The sequence below is a fragment of the Urocampus carinirostris genome, chromosome 1 (assembly GCF_059441175.1).
Source record: "Urocampus carinirostris isolate Australia breed hairy pipefish chromosome 1, RoL_Ucar_1.0, whole genome shotgun sequence".
Lineage (NCBI taxonomy): Eukaryota > Metazoa > Chordata > Actinopteri > Syngnathiformes > Syngnathidae > Urocampus > Urocampus carinirostris.
Window position 1 is genome coordinate 16,026,551 of NC_142349.1, and position 23,106 is coordinate 16,049,656.

Consider the following 23,106-nt stretch of genomic DNA (forward strand, 5'->3'; position numbering starts at 1 on the left):
GAGACACATTGTAGTAAATATTTGATCATATTTTCTAAAAAATCAGACAAAATCAATTATTTTAATTGGCGAAAAATTATTTGTTAATCCCTTTTTTAACAGCTTTGTAAGAAAAGACCTTCACACCATGAGCAATTGTTAATGAGACATTGCTTGGAGGAAAAAAAGCTAATTTCTCCCCCTTGTGACTATCTGAGTTAATAGACTAAAAACCTGAACTAGAACTACTTTTTTAGGTTTTTTCCGTCCTGGGAAAATTTGTCAATCCCTTGGACGATTGGAAATCTCGGTGATCCAAGTGGCTACTTACCCCAGACCCAAAACCCAGCCAGGATCGGATTCACTGTAGAGCTCTTTATCAAGCTAGTGGTAGGAATTGAATCATTCCTTTGATCTTGACTGTGAACTCTTGAATTTTGAGAAACCAGCGATACCCATGGATGGGCAACTGTATTCTCTTTGATTATTTGATGAACCTCATTGTCATTCATTTGAATTGTCATTGAAATTTGAAGTGTATTATTGGGTGACCTTACATTCAGACATGAAACAGATTCGGGTGTATTTCTAAACCCTGTCTGTCCGATTAAATGAATGTTTTGCATCGAGTGATTTGTTATCAACCTAAACTGGAGTAAATGACTGGTCATCAAACTGATAGATATAAATAAAAGAGGATTAATAAACCAAGATTAACCAAAATTTAATTGTAATTTTTTTTCTAACACCTTAAACCGAGTAGGAGTGTGTTTTACTATAAATGTTGTCTTGTCCATCTTTCATTAAAATGCTGTTTTTTGTTCAAATATACTTTGACTCTAGTGTTTTCTTCTATTAATTTTACCACTCATCAAACCTAGTCCGGTATATTTTCTTCCCTCTGTCTAACAGAATAGGGGCTACAAGTACCGGTACACAGATATATCTGTTAAAAAGGAGTTTTGTTCAGATGTTTTTTTCAATCCAATGCCCAAAAAGCCACTCGTGTGATTTTATTTTCTGGCTGTCAAGATATTGATTCATTTCAATTTTCAACCGGTGGGTGTCTAAATAAGGGAAAGGCTAGAAAAATAGAAGGAGGGAAGTTCAACATTATGCATCATAGTTTCATTGTGTCCAGTTGTCACAACCACAGGCAGAAGTCATAAATATGTCATCGTCATAGTTTAGCCCAGTCTTCTTATTTTCACAGCCAGTGGGGGGGGGGGGGGGGGGGGGGCGAAACATCATATTGTACCATATTAAACAATGGCAATTCACAAAGTCCAAACAGTTTATGACCTTGCTGCCCCTCAGTACCTCTCAACCCCCTCTTAGTATTACCATGCTGAAGGGGAAGCAAGAAGCTGACGTGATAACGCGTGCAAAAAACCCACACACCCTACGTTCTCACTCCACCCACACATGGACAGGAATACTCTTTCACAGGCTTTTCATCAGAAACTCAGTAGTCAGTAAAGAGAAGAGAAAGTTCAGATTGTGTTTTTCTCATCACCATGACAGGGTGGAGAAAACTTTTGCTCCTAGGTGAGTCAAAACCATTCTCTTAATTTAACGATATCTTTTTTGTTTAGCTTTGATTTCAGCAATCTAATTAGCATTTAAATGGAACTGTTAAGGTTTGGAGAAAGTTTCGTCATTTATTTGTTGGGTAGACTGTCAATTACCATTTCACAATCAGATAAAAGACCATTATTTTTAGTTCATTTACTGTATGTTTTTTGGGGAACTTGTTATTGGCTCAGCAAGTCAAGTCAAGTCATGTTTATTTGTATAGCCCTTAATCACAAGGAGTCTCAAAGGGCTGCACAGACCACAGATGATTGCAAACCACAGACTATTATCACACCATCCCCTGATCTAAAACCTACGTGAGGGCAAGGAAAAACTCAAAAACCTCCCACGAGGAAAATGAAGAAACCTTGAGAAGGGACTTCACATGAGGTAATCCCCCTTTTAGGATGATCAGGCTGCAACGAAAGTTGCAATAACAAGCAATACACAGATATTGTAAACATGAAACATTCCTAAACTATAGAATAGACGTGTGTTTTAAGCCTACAACAAGGTCTGAGCCAATAAGTGACACTCAGCAGTGTTTTATTCCATTACATTTTGTTAAACTCATGCGAAAATGGCCCCTGTGAAGTTTTTGTTTTATACAAGGATGGTAGGAATACCGTATCAGTTAATCATATTTTTATCAACTTTTCGATAATATAATTATTGATATTCTAAATTCCATAATACCAGTGTTCTCTTTTGCCCACGTCCCTGCGTCCTAGACACATTATTTTTGCTGGGGACGCATGGTGTCAAATCAACGTGCGTCCCCGGGACGGAACTTTTTTTGACACGAAATTTTCATTATTACCTGATTACTTTTTTTTTAACAAAGATTTACCGCACTCCAAACCTTTCGTCAAGCAGATCCGCCATAGTTGTTTTGGTCTCCTGGTTCGAGTTTTCATCTGCACGCCGATCTATATGGGGACCCATAGATCTCTGTTGGGACCCATAGATTTTTGAGCATGCGAGTCCCCGGGACTCATAACTTTTCAGAGGTAAAATGAACACTGTTTCAGCAATATTATTTTGTATAATGTAAAATACTGTTGTGAACTGAAAAATCTTGAAGTGATAACTGATTTGTATTACCAATAAACTGTGATGATTAAAACTGAATGAATATATAGATTCATATTATATATTTGTCGCCGATTTACAATTTCAACCTTGATAAAACTAAATTTTGGGGACCCATAGATCTCTGTTGGGACCCATAGATTTTTGAGCATGCGAGTCCCCGGGACCCATCACTTTTCAGAGGTAAAATGAACACTGTAATACTACTGTTGGCATGTGATAATGGCCAAAAGAATTACATATCTGGTACGCACAACTGGCGTTCTGACGTACCCTTAGGCCAATATCGCATACGTTATCCTTTCGAAATCCGGTATTTTTTTCTGTAATGTTTCTTACAATGTCATCAGATGTTGGTGACTCAAGTCGCATGGGGAAAACTGTGAACATTAGGGCCATTATCGCACGGAAACATGTTTTAATTCATTATTTGCTAATTAGCGATTGTTTACACAAACTCATTATGTGGTATCAATACTGATTCATTTGTAATTTAAACAAAATAAGACTAAGTGCAACTATTGTTTACAAAATGTACCAGTATTTAGTTCTTGGAAACCAATTATTGTCCGTAATGTCATTTTCACATGAGATTAACGTAACAGAAATGTGTTTTAGTATGAAGAAACTAAAGCAGATCCTCTTTGACATGATCAATGTTTTGGGCAAACAAAGTTGTTTAAAAAATTAGCAAGTAAAAACATAAAAAATAATGATTTAATGCTGCCAATGAAGAGGAAACATAAGCCCAAAAAATCGAATTCATATTACATTTTATAATAAAGGAATTATTTAATACAATATAGTGTAATTCAGCAGCTCCTTTTACATAGAATACCATTGCAGCTCTTTGGCCCATAAGGTAGCTTTATTGGAGGAGACAACTTCATCTTTCCATCCCATGTCAGTGCTTTTTTTATAAAACACAACAGTCCATGAAATTCATGTTTTTAACAGGCCGAATAAAATTTGCTTGTAACCGCTACCAGTATTCTTTTCTAAGACGTTATACACTATGTGTGCAAAAATGTGTGTGAGACTCTGCTATTTCATCCCATTTGACAGGTTGTTGTTCAACACCAAATCCATCGAAACAAAACTTTGTAAGCTAAACCTGGGGCCAAATGCGCACATCCAGGTTTAAAAGGTGATATCATACCATAGTTTAGCTTCTTCCACAGGTGAGCTGAAGCTCATAGCAGGGATGTCAGACTCAGTTTGGCTTTCTGTTCTGAGCTGGGCCGGTCAGTAAACGAATGTATACTCGAATCTTTAGCTTTGTATTTCAATATTATGCTTTATCATTCAGGATACATCAGTAACCTACCGTATATATTGTAAACATAGATGACAAGGAATATTTTCTAAATACAACAATTTTTTTCAAAAACTAAGGATGAAAGGATATTTTCATGTTTGGTATTGAATGCGTTACCAGGATTATTATAACAGTGAATGCAGTTTTACACCTGAATAAGGTTACGCTATACCAACCCAACACTGGCCTCTAGTGGCCAGAGAAAGCATTTGGTTGGCATTTATTTAAAATAATCCTAACTTTTGACAAAAATGACCCCCAGGCTCGCTTCGTTTTTGGAGATGCTCAGAAATGTGTGGTGATTCGAATTAAATCATTCAATGGACCGGATCCAGCCCGCAGGTCATATTTTTGATATGCCTGCTCTATAGCCTCCTAAGCACCAATCACAATACCCATACTGCGGCAAGATTTTTACTTTTCTAGCCTGGATTTGCAAGATACGTCCAAAATAGCGTTCACACTACAATTTGAAGCATGTTTCTGTTTTTCATTTAACCATGGGTCCCTGCCTTAAGGTATTATGTGAGAACATTTTGCCCTATCTCTGCTTAGCTGATCATATTACAAAGTTATGTATTTATCTATTTATCTATCTATTTATCTATTTATCTATTTATCTATCTATTTATCTATGTATCTATTTATCTATGTATCTATGTATCTATGTATCTATTTATCTATTTATCTATTTATCTATGTATCTATGTATCTATTTATCTATTTATCTATTTATCTATTTATCTATTTATCTATTTATCTATTTATCTATGTATGTATTTATTAGTCTGTGTGTGCCTGTGTTTGTTTGTTTGCTAATTAATTCACTCATTCATATTTATTTATTCAAACTAGGTTTCTTTGCCTCTAAACTAGCTGTGTTAACAACTGAGGTTGTGCCAAGGAAAGGGACATGGGCTATATTGTTGTAAATTCCAGCACCTTGTTTCATAAGTGTCTAAACTCTCATTGATTAAAGTTGGGTTGGGTTGGTTATTGCTAATTTGTTTCAATAGGCCACAGTTTTGAGTGGTGGACAATGTGTTGTTTTGTTTTTTTGTTTCATTTTGCTTTGTTTTGTTTTCCAATCGGAAATTTACAATAAATTTAAATAAATTGAGGAGCCTGAAATATGAAAGTACAACAGAATGACAACTATCAAACAAAGTAAAGGGAAATTGGAGGATGTGTGACTCTGCTTTCCATCCAACCACTCCTTATCTCATCTATGCAACTCACAAAGAAAGCTCTGTTCTTCTATTTCTGTGGGGGGAAAAAGTTAGATACTATGACATCATTGCATATAAAATCCCCCCCGATACGACTGAATCCTCACCGGTAAGAGAAAAAAAATAGCACTTTAAACATAAGTCTTTTCTCTTACTGATACCAAGTAGGACCACAATAATGTAATTTTGATCAAGTAACCATTAGAACTGTTATTTAAAATCAGAAATCTTGAATTAGAACTCATTATTTGTAAGACCAGGTGTTTTAATATATACAATAATTCACATTTGTTAAAGGGACAATGTGTATATTTGGCCAGTCTACTGTCTGTCTACTGTATCGTGACACCAAAAACGAGTACCAAATAGTGCAAGGAAATATACAAATTACTGATACTCAAAGTCACCAAAGTATTTCATTTTTCTTTCCCTTTTTATTCGACCCTTTCGCAAGCAATTTATATTTTTTAGTTTACCCGCAGCATCAAGATGGTGGACAAATATGTGAGCTCTCTTTTGGGGAAGGCTTATGATATATAAAATAAATGCAAATTTCTCGACTTACTTTTGAAAAAGGAATGTTTCTATGACAGCGAATGTTAGTTTGCTTTTTTACCACTTATAGGCGTGAAATAATACACACTATTGCTTTAGTTGCGCTTTTAGACAACCATGATGGACTAACTGTGTACTATGAATTAAAATTGTAATAAGCAGAGTTTGGTATATATTATATCTCATCTCATCTCATTAGCTGCACCGCTCTCTTCTTAGAGACCCGTCTTTTTCGGCTTGATTCACTAAAAAGGGTTGTCTGTTACGTAACGTGATGATTTATAATGTCAAGTCAAGTCATGTTTATTTGTGTAGCCCTTAATCACAAAGAGTCTCAAAGGGCTGCACAAACCACAGATCATTGCAAACCACATACTATTATTACACCATCTCTTGATCTAAAACCTACATGAGGGCTAGGAAAAACTAAAAAACCTCAACATGAGGAAAGTGAAGAAACCTTGAGAAGGGACCGCATATAAGGTTATCCTCCTTCCAGAATGACCAGGCTGGATGTTGCAATAACAAATAATACACAGATATTGTCAACATAAAATATAGGTTATTTATATGCTATAGAATAGAAGTGTGATTTAAGCCTGGATTTAAATAGTTCCATTGAGGTTGCAGATCGAATCTCAGGGGGACGAGCATTCCACAGCACCAGGCCCGAATGGACAACGCTCTCGAACCTGTGGATCTCTTCTTGGCTCTTGCGATCACTAGTAGAGCAGCATTTTCAGAGCGAAGGCCATAATGGCGATATTCCCAAAACTGATAAGATATAAATTAATATATGAACATATCAATAAAACAATACATACTTGTTATAGTGTATCTATCTCTTCGCCTTTCTCCCTCACCTCAGGAGTGAAAATGCCAGGGAGTGTTTTTTTACCCACAGTTCCCATCAAGTATTCACTGCCCGTAGGAAGTCCTGTGCAGATGGTCAGTGTAAATAGGAACAATCTGAGGAAATGGGGGTGTATAAATGAGGGCATTCACCTTTGACCTTATTACAAACTAATCTTTGTCAATGATATGATGTGATGTCTTAGTGGGTGTGTTTTAAGATTGACTTAGCAAACCATTAAAAGATGAAGCGTGGGCACCACTTGAGCTGCAATGGAGGAGGTGAAATGAAATGGAGGTTGACAGTTTAAGTTTTCATTTTTTCCCACTTTCAGCTCTGTACCTGTGGTCCATCTTGGTGCTGTCAGAATCCTCATGTCCCAATGGATTTAATTTGGTGAAAGACTTATGCATTGGTAGGACCCTTCGTTCTGTTTATTGTTATTTTGATTATTGTTATTAGTATGTGTTCCATTGCGGTCTTTGAGTTCTACCTAGCAACAACTATGTCTGTTACTTTTTCCGTTAGTGTATGTTTATATTTTATAATATTATATTTTTTTTATTTTGTAATTTCTTTTTAGCAAGTGATGGCACTATTATTAGAGAGCTCAGTTTTAACTGAGTTCTGGGGCAGACATGATTTTGTCCTATGAAATCTGCTTAGTACAATCTAAAAAAATTGCAGATTAATAGGATAGCTCAAGTACTTTTGCTCATTATTCAAATCAATAAACTTAATGGATTAAAGTTTGTTTGCCGCTAGAAAGTGCTGATTAATGCAAAATGTCCTTTTAATTTAGAGTTAAAGTTTTAACAATTTCATTTTGACAATACATTTTGTATATGTCGTCATATTTGTTTCACTTAAAATCTAAAAGTCTTCTTTGATTGTTTAATGTATAGAAATCCCATGATTGACGTGAATGTAATTTGTTCATTGATTGATTGATGTTTTCCCAAAGATGAAGACGAGTGTTTCCTTGACGAGGACAACCCCTTCAACCTCACCCCATGTGGAAGGAATGCACATTGTTACAACACTATTGGCAGCTTTTACTGCATGTGTGATGAGGGTTTTCAAACCAACATAAAATCACATAATTTTACTGCTGAATCATCTCTAACATGTAGTGGTAAATGTCTCCTTAAAGATGCATATTTTTATATGACAGGGACCATTGCAATGTTGATAAAATCTGTTTTTTTCTCTCCCAGATATCAATGAATGTTTGCAGAACAAAGACATCTGTGGTTCACGACCTTGTATTAACACCAGTCCAATGTACTATTGTGCTTGCAATGAGGGGTTTGTCGCCAATGCCAATTCTGATTGTGATGGTAAGTACTATCTATTACATGGTTTTTCCATAAAACACAACTGCCCTGTATCGCACAGAGGTATTTCTAATATTTTGGATCAGGTCTTGCACGAATCCTTGTTCAAATATAAATGATCTTTGATTGTACAGATGTAGATGAGTGTCTGGAAGAAAATGTCTGTGGGCCCAACGCGACATGCATGAACATGGCTGGCGGTTTTTACTGTGTTTGCAAAGCGGGTTTTGCAACCAAGTCTGGAAGAAACAACTTCAAATCACCCCAGGTGGCGTGTGAAGGTCAGCAAAGCTTTTTGGCAGCAGGCTTGTCTCAAACATCCTAGGGATCCTTTGTCATAAAGTCTGAGAAAAACACTTCATGGCTAAAAATGTGTACACAAACTGACAACACAGCATATAAAGAAGTAGCAATCCATCTATTATCTGCACCACTTATCCTCAGTAGAGTCGCAGGGGTGCTAGAGCCCATCCTCCGCTACCTTCGGGCAGTGGGTAGGGGACACCCTGAACTGTTTGCCAGCCGATTGAAGGGACAACAACAGACAACTCACTTGCTCATTCACACCTAAGGACAATAAATTGACATGCATGTTTTTGGAATGTGGGAGAAAACCAGAGTGCAAGGAGAACATGCAAACTCCGCACAGGGAGGATGGTAGCTTGATATGAACCCATGACTTCAGAACTGCGCTGCGGATGCGCTAAACACTCATCTGCCGTGCTGCCCTAGTGGTGGCAATATAGTGCTCAATTGTTTCTTCTTGTTTTCACTATACCAGGGGTGAGCAAACACCTTGAGTCGTGGGCCGCAATGTGTTAAAAAATTGTGAAAGGGCTAGGAGAAAATATAATTATTAATATTATTTTTTGTATCCACCAATGCACTACAGGATGTTATACCTTACCAATACATGAGGGAGGGTTAACTGGAGATGACTCTTTTTAAAATAGCAACGAATTGTGCATTTATAGATTACCAAACATGGATATATGTTTTATTTCCTTGTTTTTTTTCTATAAATAAACCAAATTGGTTATTATTATCCATAATATGCATAACTCAAGTACATCACAGATAGCTCGGATTCATTTTAAACTAAATGAATGTCTTTATGAATAAGATAAAAACATGATAAAAATAGCAATTCATGAAAAATGTAGCCATCTATTTGAATGTGGGGGACATTAGGGACAAGAGTGGCATAAAAGCCAACACATTCTCATTAGTAGAACTGTAAGTCGTACCATTTATTTTACACATTATCATTTTCATTTAGCGAAGCCTGACAAAAAAGCTTGACTGGCTGCATCCGGTCTGCGGGCCGTAGTTTGCCCATATCGGATCTATACGAGCGAAGGTCTGTATAGTATTGACATTTTGAATTTCTCGTTCTGTTTTCTTTAGCCATATGTTCCATTAACGAAACAAACCACTGTGGAAATGGAACTTGCCACATTGAAGCCAGCGGCCCTTCCTGCGCGTGCCATGCAGGCTTCACCAATTATGGAAATAAAGCTGCTCGTTGCTCGGGTAAAGTGTATTTTCCCACCCTCACGCATCCTTGTTCTATTCAGTGAAGTTTGTTTACTGAAACTCATTTTCTTCAGCCTTGGACTGCAGTGCACTCAGTGACGCAGAGGATCTGAAAGTGGTAACTGCACAAACAAGGACCACACTTCGGAAACACGTTTTGTCGTTAATTATCCCAAAATAATTTTGCTTAGATTAACCCTGTAGCTCATGATTTTATGAAGAAGCTGAAAAGAACTTGTCTCAACCTGACCAAGGGAGAACATCCTCAAGACATGGACAACAAGGACATGCTTCAGGTATTTCTGCTTTAAAGTTTACAAAACGCTCTGCTTCTACTAAAGGTGGGCAGATTGATCCAAATACATTATAGTCGAAAAATCTCATTTCAACTATCACAATGATAATGTGTCATAATATTATACATAAATTACAATTTTCAAATGTGATCCAATTGTGGTTTTCATTTATTCATTTATTTCCAAAATATTGTGCACTAAAATGACTGTATTTTCTGGACTGTAAGACCCAGCTTCAAAAAATATCCGCTTTTGAAAGATGTTTTTATATATAAGGCGCGTTGAACGATATGCACATGAGATTTAAACAGAAGATCCAAAATTATTTAATGGAACATAAATATCAGGGAATCTGGTATTACAACAAAAATAATTCAATCAAACCATAAAAGGTTAGCGTATGGAAAAGCATTCAATGAAGTTATATCCGGCTCCATAAAGGCACACTGGATTATAATGCGCGTTTATAAATCTCTGGACAATTTGGGGTATTTGGGTGAGCCTTTTGGTCCAGAAAATACAGTAATTAAGTTCTCCTGTTGCCAGTTTATACAGTACTTTACATTGTTGCTTTTTGGATTGGATTTTTTTTTTTTTTGAAATAGTTGTTGTCGTTAAAATATTGTATTGTATTCTCTTTAATACTGTTAATATAGTTGTTTTACTTGTATTTTTGTTACGTTGCTGCTTTTATTGTTTGACTCTCTTGATTTTTGTTCCGAAACAGTCGTACTACAAATTTTCATTTGCATTTATTTAACTGTTAAGATTTACATTGTGGTTACTTTATAAAAAGTAAACTATTTTAGGCTGTCTTAATTGTAATTATAAAGTGACTCACAGTGGAGGAATTCTGTTTTTTAATGATCATGACATTTACGACTTGACTTGATCAGTATTGGATTGGTATCGATCGATATTTTCCTGTATTTTACTCTGAACAGATCGATCCAAAAAAAAAAAAACAGGATTGCCCTCTCCTAGCTTCTACCTACTCATCTGCTCGATTTACTTGTGAAATAATGTTCTGATCCTTCTTCTTTTTTTAACAGAGACTTTTGGAGGTCATTGATCACCTCTTGTCCGGTGGCACCCTTCATAACAACAGGAAGGTGTCGATCTTTCTGGATATAGTGGAAAGTGCATTAAAAATGATTGGACAATTTATGAAAGTCCCCAGAATGAGGAAGTCGTCCACCTACACAGGTATGAATAGTTCCAGTAACTTCATGTTCTCTCAAAATATACAGTCTGTTCTCTCAGTGATATAAAAGTAATTAGATAAAATGTTACGTTTTTCCACCATAGAAATTGTGGACATTTGAGGTCCATAAACTTTAGATCGAGAGGTCTGTGTTTTTAAAAAGTGCAAGAAATTTTTACTTTTTTAATCCCTCCTGCATCCGGAACCTAAACAAGCTGTCTAACCAAAATAAAATCGGATAAAAATACTTTAACATTTATACCAGCATTAGCATGCATCAAGTTATCAAAGGGAAAAAAATATAGGCTTCAGTGATGTATTAAGAAATAGAAGCTCGCAAGTGCAATAATTAAATCAAAAGTTTAATCAAATTAAAATCAATTTAAAAAGCACTTTTCAGACAATGAATTGCAATTAAAGGTGCTGAATAAAATCATTCAGTTTAGAATAAGAAAAAGAAATCCAAGTTGTTAACATTTTGTGAAGTTCTAAAATCTTCCAGTTTTGGTAAAGGTTTCTCTCCCATACTTTCAGGACTGGTGACTAAGACCTGTGTTATATCAAAGTTGAGCTGTTGGAAGTTCTCTGCTATCCATGAAATAATAGAAGCCTCATTTAAAATAATTTATTAAAATATCTGCCTATCCCTAATGTGATCTCATAACATGTATTTTCAGAACTGCAGCTTCTTTCTCACAAAGGGCCCAGACTACCTCTAGGGGTCGTGACATTATCAACAAAGCCGGTAAAGTTAAGTATCCACTTGGAAACCGTTGCTGGAGATCTTTGGCAGTACCCAGGTAGTGGTCACAACTAACAAATGCTACTTTCATTTGGACATCCACTTACCGTAGTTGTGATGTTCCTATTGTGACTGCTACAGGCAGGGCAAGCGTGTTCTTGCTCAGCTACAGAAATCTAGAAGCCTTCACTGGTGGTTTCTACATGAGTTTGAAGCCACAGGCCAACCAACGCTTAATCATCAATTCCAAAGTGGCAACGGTGTCCGTCACAAACACAGACACTCATCACCTACAAGAGGCTATCATCCTAAACTTTCATCATCTAAGAAAAGTAACGTTCAACTCTTGACATTGTAATTGAAAGATGTATTTTCAATTAAAGCTTTAGTAGAACATTTTACACACAGTTGGAAAGGTGAACTCAGGAAATTACAGAATTTTAAAAAAGCTGTCTTTGGTCTGTCGGCAGGGGACACCCTGAACCGATTGCCAGACAGTCACAGGGCACACAAAGACATTCAACCATTCACAACTAGGGAAGATTTGGACTTACCAATTACCCTGACATGCCCGTGATTAGAATGTGGGAGGAAACCGGAGTGCCTGGACGAAACCCACGCAAGCACAGGGAATACATGCAAACTCTGCACAGGGAGGCCGGTAGGTGGAATTGAACACTAGACCTCCACACTGTGCACTAACCACCAAGCCGCTGTGCTGCGTTAAAAATTAAATAATTAAAATGAAAATAATATTTAAAAGTGGGAATATGCAAGGAAAACAGTAGAGAACTGTACAAGAAACCCTTACAATGCCAGGGTTGGGTAGGGTTACTTTAACTGAATTACTTTCAATTACTTTTGGATTACTCCAATACCAAATATACTAATAAAAGACAAAAGAAACTAAACATGAATAAAATTACTACATTTTGTGCAGGCTTGGGGAGTAACGGAATACATGGAACGGCAAAAATGATGTTGGCAAGCTGTTTGAATTTATTTTCATTTTGTTTCTGTCACATTTTATGTTAGTTTTGCCGGAGATCAAAGCCAGGAGAGAAAGCTTACCACGTATTGTGAGTCATCATTTTATTCATATTTAGTTTCTTTTATTAGCATATTTGGTATTAGAGTAATCCAAAAGTAATTGAAAGTAATCAAGTTAAAGTAACCCTACCCAACCCTGCTAATTACAATAATGTTCAAAAAGCGTTCCCCTGATCCATTTATTTTTATTAAATCTATTGAGTTATGAAAAGCAGATGAGCTCTAAAGGGTGTGCAAATCAAAGAGCAGCATCATTATTGGCCAATAATGACAATAATGTAAACAGTGCATAGTAGTCAAAATAACAACATTAAGGTTTAACATTTCAAATAACAAAATTGAATCTTATGAAGGTATCCATTATTTAAAAACAAAATACATTTATCAACTAGCAAAAGTATATTTCTTTGGCAACCAAATCCTTAAAAAATATATACCAGGGATGTCATACTCAGTTTGGCTACAGGGGCGGATCCAGACTTCCTGTTCTCATGCGGGTCAGAACAGTAAAAGAACTTCAACTTGAAATGTTGATCCTACTAAATGTTTTTAGTATTATGCTTTATCATTCAGCCTACTTTAGTAGCCATCCACATATATCATAATTATAACAAGGGCTTTTTCTAAGCATATCACAATTATTCACAAAAAAATGGTAAAAAAATGATTTTTATGTTTGGCTTTGGATGAGTTGACTGATTTATTTTTTAATAGTTACCATAGCTATGACAAAAATGTATTTTTTGTCTTTGTATGGTATGAAATGAATTTAAAGACAAAATCAAAATTTTAACAGATGATTGGGCAAAAAGATTAGACTACATACGATCAAACGACTAGACTGGGTCAACAATAGCTGAGAGTATGCTCTTTACTGCCTGCTAGTGGTCAGACGGAGTATTTGGTTTAGTTTTATCCTAAAAATTCTAACTTTTAATAAAAATGAACTAAAGACTTGCTTCTTTTTTTACATACTCAGAAACTCTAGGCGTGCCGGATTTAAACATCCAACAGGCAGGGTCCGTGTTTGACACGTCGGTTCATTACTGGTTTTATGGATATTTAATGGCTGGTTTCAAAATTAAATTTATAAGAAAACTAAAATTACAAAAGCCAGACATTCCAAGAATGTAAAAATATCTGTGGCAGTGTTTCCATTTTCAGAATCCAAGGTTGTAATACATTTCATATTATGCCTCGCTATTTAGGTGACAAATTAATTTTGATGCATAATTTGTGACTCATTTCAACAAGTACCAGTAAATTATAGTAAGATAGAAATAAGAGTACTCCTGTAACACGACCAATAAGTGCACTAAATTCTTCTTTTTAGCTTGGATCGTTTTAAAAGGTTTAAGCTCCATTATATAATTTATTGAGAACTTATATATTACTGTAATTTACTACATATGTGCATGTGTGGTTATCTTCTAGGTAGATGGTTCGTACCACATCTGTGTGTTCTGGGACACTTCCCAAGGGAACGGAAGCTGGTCTGCCAACGGTTGCACAGTGGTAGAGTCCAACTCGGAAGTCACCGTGTGCTCCTGCAACCACTTAAGCACCTTTGCCGTGCTCATGGCCCTCTACGATGTAGAGGTAAACAAACTTTATCCGAAGATGTTTAAGATGCCGGATATTTCTTAATGTGTCTCTCATGTGGACAGGCGACATTTGAGTTGCAGGTCATAACCCAGGTGGGATTGTCCCTGTCTCTGATTTGCTTGCTCATATGCATCTTGACCTTCTCACTCGTTTGCTCCATCCAAAGTCCCCGGAACACCATCCATTTGCACCTATGCATCAGCCTCTTCGTTGCAGCGGTCATCTTTCTCTTGGGGATCTCTCGTACAGAGAACCAGGTGAGAATAAAAAATGATGAAATGATGACAGGACGTTATGCACTTTAGAGTCCCTTTACTATCCTAAAAGCTTTTTTTCCTGTTCTTATTTTTTGCACTTTATTATATATATATATATATATATATATATATATATATATATATAGTGGCGCGGTGGTTAGCGCGTGTGCGGCACAGTTCTGAGGTCATGGGTTCAAATCCAGCTACCAACCTTCCTGTGCGGAGTTTGCATGCACTCCGGTTTCCTCCCACATTCCAAAAACATGCATGTCAGGTTAATTGGCTGGTCCAAATTGTCCCTAGGTGTGACTGAGCGAGCGAATTGTCTGTCCTTGTGTGCTCTGCGACTGGCTGGCAACCTGTTCAGTTGTCTCCTGCCCACTGCCCGAAGATAGCTGGGATGGGCTCCAGCACCCCCGCGACCCTACTGAGGATAAGTGGTACGGATAATGGATATATATACTGCGGCTCTGCAGCAGAGTGGTTAGCGTGTAGTTCTGATTCACGGGTTTAAATCCAGCCACCAGCTTTCAGAGTTTGCATGTTCTCCCCGTGCTTGAATGGATTTCCTCCCACATTCCATAAACATTCATGTCAGGTTAATTATGTAAATGGGCAAGTCAGTTGTCTGTCTCTGTGTGCTATGCAACTGGCTGGCATCCAGTCCAGGGTGTCCAGGATGTCCCCTGCCCACTGCCGGAAGACAGCTGGAATATGCTCCAGCACCCCAGCGACCCCACTGAGCATAAGAGGTCCGGATAGTGGATGGATATACAAATATATATATATATATATACATATATATATATATATATATATACACCCCGCAACCCTACTGAGGATAAGCGGTGCAGCTAATGAGATGAGATGAGATATATATATATATATATATATATATATATATATATCATCTCATCTCATTAGCTGTACCGCTTATCCTTATTAGGGTCGCGGGGTATATATATATGTATATATATACACACACCGGAGCCATATCTACCTAGTGGGAGGTGGCTAGAGTGTTTTCTGACTCTTTCTGGGAGATTGATACAGAGGAGGGGATTCCCAGCCCCCTCGCTCAACCCAACTGATGTGTTGGGAGTCAGTCTCAGGGCGGGCGCCCTACCCCCAAGGCCACCGAGATATATATATATATATATATATATATATATATATATATATATATGTACTATACCATACAATATAATTATATTTATATATATTTCCCCCCGCAGCACGGCGGCGCAGTGGTTAGCGCTTGTGCGGCACAGTTCATGTCATGGGAACCTGTCGTGGGTTCAAATCCAGCTCCAGACTTCCTGTGCGGAGTTTGTATGTTCTCCCCGTGCTTGCGTGGGTTTCCTCCGGGCACTCCGGTTTCCTCCCACGTTCCAAAAACATGCATTTCAGGTGAATTGGCCGGTCCAAATTGTCCCTAGGTGTGAATGAGCGAATGAGTTGTCTGTCCCTGTGTGCCCTGTGATTGTCTGGCAACCAGTTCAGGGTGTCCCCTGCCCACTGCCTGGAGATGGCTGGGATGGGCTCCAGCCCCTTCCGCGACCCTAATGAGGATAAACGGTACGGCTGATGAGATGAGATGAGATGAGATATTTCCCCCCTTAACCTATGCTTCTGTGTTTATTTGTCAAGAGTGCATGTGCTGTGATTGCTGGCCTGCTGCATTTCTTCTTCTTGGCTGCGTTCTGCTGGATGTGTCTGGAAGGCGTGCAGCTCTTCCGGATGGTCATCTTTGTTTTCAACACCAACTTCCGGACCCTTCATATGATAGCCGGGGGCTACGGCATCCCGGCGGTGATTGTCTTCATCTCTGCGTTGGTGAACCCTAAAGGATACGGAACTCAGAGATAGTGAGAAATATAACGAGATAATTGGTGATTTTCTGGTTCATCATTGGGTCGCCTTGCAAGGATCTGCTTACATTTGAATTTATACTTGCAGTTGCTGGTTAAATGTGGAATTCATTTGGAGTTTTCTGGGCCCAGCTGCTGTCATTATTGCTGTAAGTACCACCAGAAAATGCCCAGATTACTGTGTTTTGAAAGTAAGCATGTTGTGTTTGTTTGCATGGATTTTTACCAATCAATAATGTTTTTGCACACGCGAAATTTGACATCATATGTCCCCTTAATAGTTACAATGTTTTCCAGATCAATCTTTTCTTCTTTCTCATCACGGTTTGGAAATTGGCACAGAAATTCTCAAGTCTAAATCCAGACCTAAACAACTTACAGAAAATCAAGTAAGACACCATGCATGCGTGGAAATAACGTGTTTGAAAAATAACCTCGCTTCCTTAGAGCGAGCAAGTTTTTGTTTAGGCTGCCCAACGTCAGGCTGGCCTTTATGTTGTTCCTGTACGGCCCTCTGCCGCCCCCTGTAGAACATTCACCGTTACAGCATTGGCCCAGCTGTGCGTGCTGGGAGCAACATGGATTTTCGGCCTCTTCCAATTTGAGAAGGGCACCATGATTTTGTCTTACCTGTTCACGGTCTTCGCCAGCTTGCAGGGTCTCATGCTGTTTGTGACGCACTGCCTGCTCTCTAAGCAAGTGGGTCACTAAAAAACATCAGTCAAAGATGAATCAGAGATGCATTTGAATTTACTGTTAACTTTGCATTATGGTTGTTAGGTCAGGGACGAATATGGAAAGCTCCTGTTCAGAGTCACTGCACCGCCAAGGAAAAAGTACTCTGATTTCTGCTCGTTTTCCGGCAAAAAGATGGTAAGAACTCGTTTTTGTTTGTTTTGTTTGAATGTTTGTGAAGATGTAATCGTGAAACAAAACACACTGTCCACATACGTAGAAAACAAGCTCAGATCCCTCACAATTTTTGCCAGCAATGAAATGATGGATTTTATTTTTATTTTTTATTTTTAATAGTTTAGTGTTTTCACGTGTTTTGTAGGGTGTGGTTTGCTGCCATCCTTGTCATTGTAGAATTGCCTGACCTGTGAGTGTCAAAAATGCATTTTTATATGATAGTGCGCAAATCAATATTGCGTTTCTTTTTTTTACTTTTTTTTTCTAATCACCAGCTAAAGAATACACACTGTCCTTTCAAAGCAAAAGACACAGATTTTTTTTCTACAGTATTATTTTTATGGACTATCAAGTCAAAACATGTTTATTTGTATAGCCCTTAATCACAAGGAGTCTCAAAGGGCTGCACAGAATACAGATCATTGCAAACTACAGACTATTATCACACCATCCCCTGATCTAAAACCAACACGAGGGCAAGGAAAACTCAAAAACCTCAACATGGGTAAAATGAAAAAACCTTGAGAAGGGACCGCACATGAGGTAATCGGATGACCAGGATGCAAGTGATGTTGCAATAACAAACAATACTGTCGACAAATCAACTTGTTAAATATGCATTAGTCAACAAAATAGATCTATTGTATTTAATTTAGAAGGTGTCCTTTTTTCATATATCATAGAAAATGCTCAGGCTTCAGCGAATGACCAATTACGATTCATCTGCTTTTTGAAGTAGAGCAAAGATGGGCTAATACCCAAACTGTGAAGTAATTTTCATTCAATTGCAAGCAGGAAAATGATTACTTTTATACTTTTTTGCCCATGTTTGCTCTTTCCCCCGGATCACCACCTTATCGTGGTGGGGCACTTTGTGCGTCTCAATGACCCCTAGAGCTATGTCGGCGGGAGTCTCGTACTCCTGGCAGGGTTACCCAAGCCGAACAGGTCGAAGGGTAGAGTCCAGACTAAGAGTGATCCCAAAAGCTGGTGGCGGCACGCTTTGAGGCGGTTTCCCACAGACCTGGATTCCGGCAGCCGCCTGCAGTTGTGGGAAGATGCCGGTCGTCTAGGGTCTCCCTTGCCACTGGATCCATCTTCTCTACAATCAAGATAGTGGCGTTGGGGAAAGCGCACCCCTTACGCCACTTTAAAAACCATCATTGCGCAGGTATCTTCTTTTACCTGAGTCCCCGACCACAAAAGTCTGGCGGCGATGGAGTAACCAGTGACGGGAGCAGGTTTGAATGAGCTGGAAGCTCTTAGCTGGACCTCTGCATGTCAGCGGCACAGGGCAAGGGTCGTTAGCAGCTGGGATTGAGTGGCAGCTGTTTCCGGCAGACCCCTGTGCGTCTGAGCAGAACTATTTAGTGGCCGCACTGCTCACCCCAATTGGGGAAAGGCCTAGAAAAGGTGGCCTAAAGATTGCCCACTCAGCACAGTACCCGGACAGGAAACCGCGCCTGTCGGGACATTCCACTATGCGGTCGAAAAACAATAGCATTTAGAATTGCAGCATGGAACATAAGGACACTCCTGGATACCAGTCTGGACAGACCACAGCGCAGAACAGCACTCATTGCCAACGAGCTGAAGCGATATAATGTGGATGTGGCAGCGCTCAGCGAGACCAGACTCCTTGAGGAAGGCTCACTCAATGAAGAGGGGGAGGGTTATACATTCTTTTGGAAGGGATACCCCATGGGCGGACACCATCTTCACGGAGTTGGTTTTGCAATTAAGAACACTCTACTGCTGAAGCTCACAGAGTCACCAGTGGGTGTCAGTGAAAGACTAATGACTCTTCGCATCCCACTTGCAAAATGCAGACATGTCACATTAGTTAGTGCCTATGCACCAACACTGCCATCGAATGATGAAGAGAAGGATCGCTTCTACCAGGCACTCGATGACATCCTCAGTCACATCCCGAGGAATGACAAAATCATGCTGCTTGGTGATTTCAATGCAAGAGTCGGAAAGAACTTGCAAAACTGGGATGGTGTGATTGGTGCCCATGGCATTGGAAAAGTTAATTCCAATGGCATGAGACTTCTTAGTCTGTGCGCGGAACATAACCTTACCATCACAAACACCATCTTCCAACAAAAGAATAAATATAAGGCATCCTGGATGCATCCCAGGTCCAAACACTGGCATCTGATTGACTACGCGATCGTGAGGAGGGCTGACCTGAAGGACGTGCTCATTACAAGAGCTATGCGTGGGGCAGACTGTTGGACCGACCACCGCATGATTCTGACAAAGGTCAGAATGCATGTCCGGCCCCTAGCACGTCATGGTGGTTCAAAGAGGAAGACACTCAACTGTGCCAAACTCTCCAGTAGCGACACCCTTGACAACTTCCATTGCTCTCTAGCTGAGAGGCTGGCAAACATTGAGCAGCTGGTCATGTCAGAGGCTGGGATGGATGAGAAGTGGACCTATATATCTACCACCCTCTTTGACACTGCAGCCCAAACCGTTGGTTTTAAAACTAAAAAACACCAGGACTGGTTTGACCAGAATGCCGGAGAGATCTCGACCCTCCTGGACAGAATGCACAAGGCACACAGAGCCACCCTGAACAACCCACAATCTCAATTCCATAAAAAGCTATGGCAAGCCCTTCGTTCCGAGGCCCAGAGAACTCTCAGAAAACTGCAAAATGAGTGGTGGATCTCAAAAGCCAATGAAATCCAGTCTCACGCTGATAGAAGCGATATGCACAGTTTCTATGATGCAGTAAAAACCATCTATGGCCCCAGACACTGCTCACTGGCACCTGTTAGATCTGCTGATGGAACATCTCTAATCAAGGATCAGGCTATGATAGTGGAGCGGTGGGCTGAGCATTTCAACACCCTGCTCAACCAGCCCACCCCAGTGGACCCAACTGTCCTTTCAGAGCTCCCTGAACATCCTACATTGCCAGACCTCGACCTCCCGCCAACTTTCAATGAAATCCTGCATGCAGTCAAAACCCTGAAAAACAATAAATCCCCTGGACCTGACAACATCCCAGCTGAACTTCTCAAGGTAGGAGGCTACCTCTGTACACGGACACTGTTTCAATATATTTCTGAGGTGTGGAGACGAGAGTGTGTCCCGCAACTGTGGAAAGATGCGAACATTGTGACCATCTTTAAGAATAAAGGAGATAAATCCATCTGCTCCAACAGTAGGGGTATCTCTTTGTTGGCCACTGCTGGAAAGGTCCTTGCCAAGGTCATGCTCCGCAGACTCATCTCCAAAATATCGGAACGCGTCATCCCAGAGTCACAGTGTGGTTTTCGAAAGGACAGGGGAACAGTCGACATGATCTTTGTGACACGTCAGCTCCAAGAGAAATGCCGGGAGCAGCACAAGGACTTGTTCATCGCCTTTGTCGATCTTTCAAAGGCATTTGACACAGTGAACAGGGACCTACTGTGGCAAGTCCTGAAGAGATTTGGGTGTCCACCCAAGTTTCTCACCATTCTTGCACAGTTCCATTCAGGGATGACGGCCAGAGTGGTAGTTGGAAGACACAGCTCAGAGCCCTTTGGCGTCGAAACTGGAGTGAGGCAAGGCTGTGTGCTGGCTCCAGTTCTCTTCAACATCTTCCTCGTCTGTGTTACAACACTGCTACGTAGAAGGATGGAGGAGCAGGCTGGAGTTACCATCAACTTCAGGGCTGATGGTAACCTGTTTAACATCAGGAGGCTACAGGCAACTACCAAACTGACTTCAGAGACCATCATTGAGCTACAGTATGCTGATGACTGTGCCCTGGTTGCCCATACACCGGAGGCTCTGCAAAACATTCTCTCGGCAGCTGTAACTGCATACACCAGAATGGGACTGACGATCAACACCCAGAAGACAGAGGTACTCTGTCAGTCCAGTGCTGACCTCTTACCAAACCCAATAACCCTCACAGCAGCTGGGCAACACCTGCTCATGGTGCCCACCTTCAAATATCTGGGGAGCATAGTGTCTGACACCTGCTCATTGGATGATGAGATCCAGAGCCGCCTCAAGCAAGCATCAGCATCTTTCGGTCGACTAAGGATAAGGGTCTTTCAAAACAACAACCTTAGACTCCACACCAAAATGCTGGTCTACAGAGCTGTATGTATCACGACATTACTGTATGGATGTGAGGCATGGACTATCTACAGCCGCCATCTAAAGAGCCTCGAGACCTTCCATGTAAGATGTCTTCAGAAGATCCTTGGCATCACATGGAGGGACAGAGTGCCGCACACAGAGGTGTTGGAGAGGGCAGGCAGCTGCAGCATGGAATCCATTATGGCCCAACACCAACTTAGGTGGCTGGGGCATGTTGTTCGAATGCCCAGCCACAGACTGCCACGCCGTATCCTCTATGGTCAGTTACATCTAGGCCAACGCAGTGCTGGTGGGCAGAAGAAGCGGTTCAAAGACCAAATGAAGAACATCCTGAAGAGATGTCGGATAAACCCCTCCTCACTGGAGGAACTTGCTTCCTGCCGAGACCTCTGGCGCTCCCACTGCTCACATGGAGTGGATTACATGGAGGAACAGCGCATGCAACACCGTGCAGCAAAGCGTACAAAGAGACATGCTCGCCAGGCCACCCCTGCTCCCCCCAGCACCCCCTTCACATGCTCTGTCTGTAACCGCATCTGTGGATCCAGGATCGGACTCTTCAAACATCAGCAGACTCACAATTAAAAGAAGATGGTCATCATCGTATCGATGGACAACCCCAAGCATGGAAATGGTACACTGGCATTCATTTTACTGCATATACATTTTAAAAAGAAAATAAATATGGTTGGATCCGTTTAAAATTGCATTAACCTTCAGTCGGACGCAATACTAAAAAAAAAAACAATGAAAAAAAAAATTGTGCTCTGTTGCCATGTGGTCAATGACAAAGCAGGATCCTGTATGTTACATCTTATAGCAATGAAGCGTTTTGATCCTGCTGACAGAGCCGCCCAAGCTTTGCTGATAATGAACGGGCAATAAAGTTGTCCACTGGTGACTGATTGCCTTGTCTTCTTTCTTCCTGTCATCCATCCCAAGGCATCCAAGAGCAGCCAAGACACAGGAGCGTCGCACATCTGAGGAAGCAAACTCTTATTTCTCTGTCGTGTGTACTACACAATCACCGGCTAGCCATCTGTTGATGATCAAGTGTGGTGGTTGTCCTTCTTTTAAGAATATGCTACTGTTCTTTAAGCGATCGAAATGCAAATGTTGCCCCTTTTGATGTTCTTTGTTCTGTTGCCTACAGTGTTTATTTGATCTCTTAAAGGGTCTCATTGTGCAGTATTTCTCTCATGTATATTTGAAATTAGATTCAAAGAAAATAATTTTTTTATGTAAAGTATGATAGACATTTATTTGCATTTTGTTAAAGGAGCTGTACAGAATTTGGAACTGTTTTGACTCACTGCCAGTCAGCTTGTCCGTGGGGCGCGCGCAAGCTCGTGCATTTCTTAGACCACTGAATAAACTCTTTTTTTTTTATCTTTCATTGGGTTTGGATTAGCGTTTGGACTCTACTTAATGCAGGCCTTCTCTTACTTTCACCATTTTCATGCGACACTAACAAATAAAAATCAAAGGAGAAACCCGCGGGGACAAGCATAATGTCACTCTCCAGCACTTTCCTCCAATCTGCACCCCTCCTCCCAAATTTGTTCCGCGGCCCGAACAGTTT

At 39.9% G+C, this 23,106-nt stretch overlaps 1 protein-coding gene across 1 annotated transcript; it reads left to right on the forward strand.

Annotated features, from left to right (window-relative positions):
* The first annotated feature begins 1,437 nt into the window (after window positions 1-1,437).
* adgre5a (adhesion G protein-coupled receptor E5a) lies at window positions 1,438-22,793 on the forward strand. The gene is made up of 19 exons (XM_088353649.1): window positions 1,438-1,527; window positions 6,936-7,016; window positions 7,566-7,736; window positions 7,819-7,941; window positions 8,073-8,219; window positions 9,346-9,471; window positions 9,549-9,592; window positions 9,666-9,770; window positions 10,823-10,976; window positions 11,652-11,774; window positions 11,858-12,048; window positions 14,201-14,365; window positions 14,434-14,628; window positions 16,279-16,496; window positions 16,588-16,648; window positions 16,797-16,888; window positions 17,030-17,198; window positions 17,280-17,372; window positions 22,467-22,793. Exons 1-19 carry the CDS (start codon window positions 1,497-1,499, stop codon window positions 22,506-22,508), a joined length of 2,331 nt encoding a protein of 776 aa, XP_088209775.1. The 5' UTR covers window positions 1,438-1,496; the 3' UTR covers window positions 22,509-22,793.
* The last annotated feature ends 313 nt before the right edge of the window (window positions 22,794-23,106 follow it).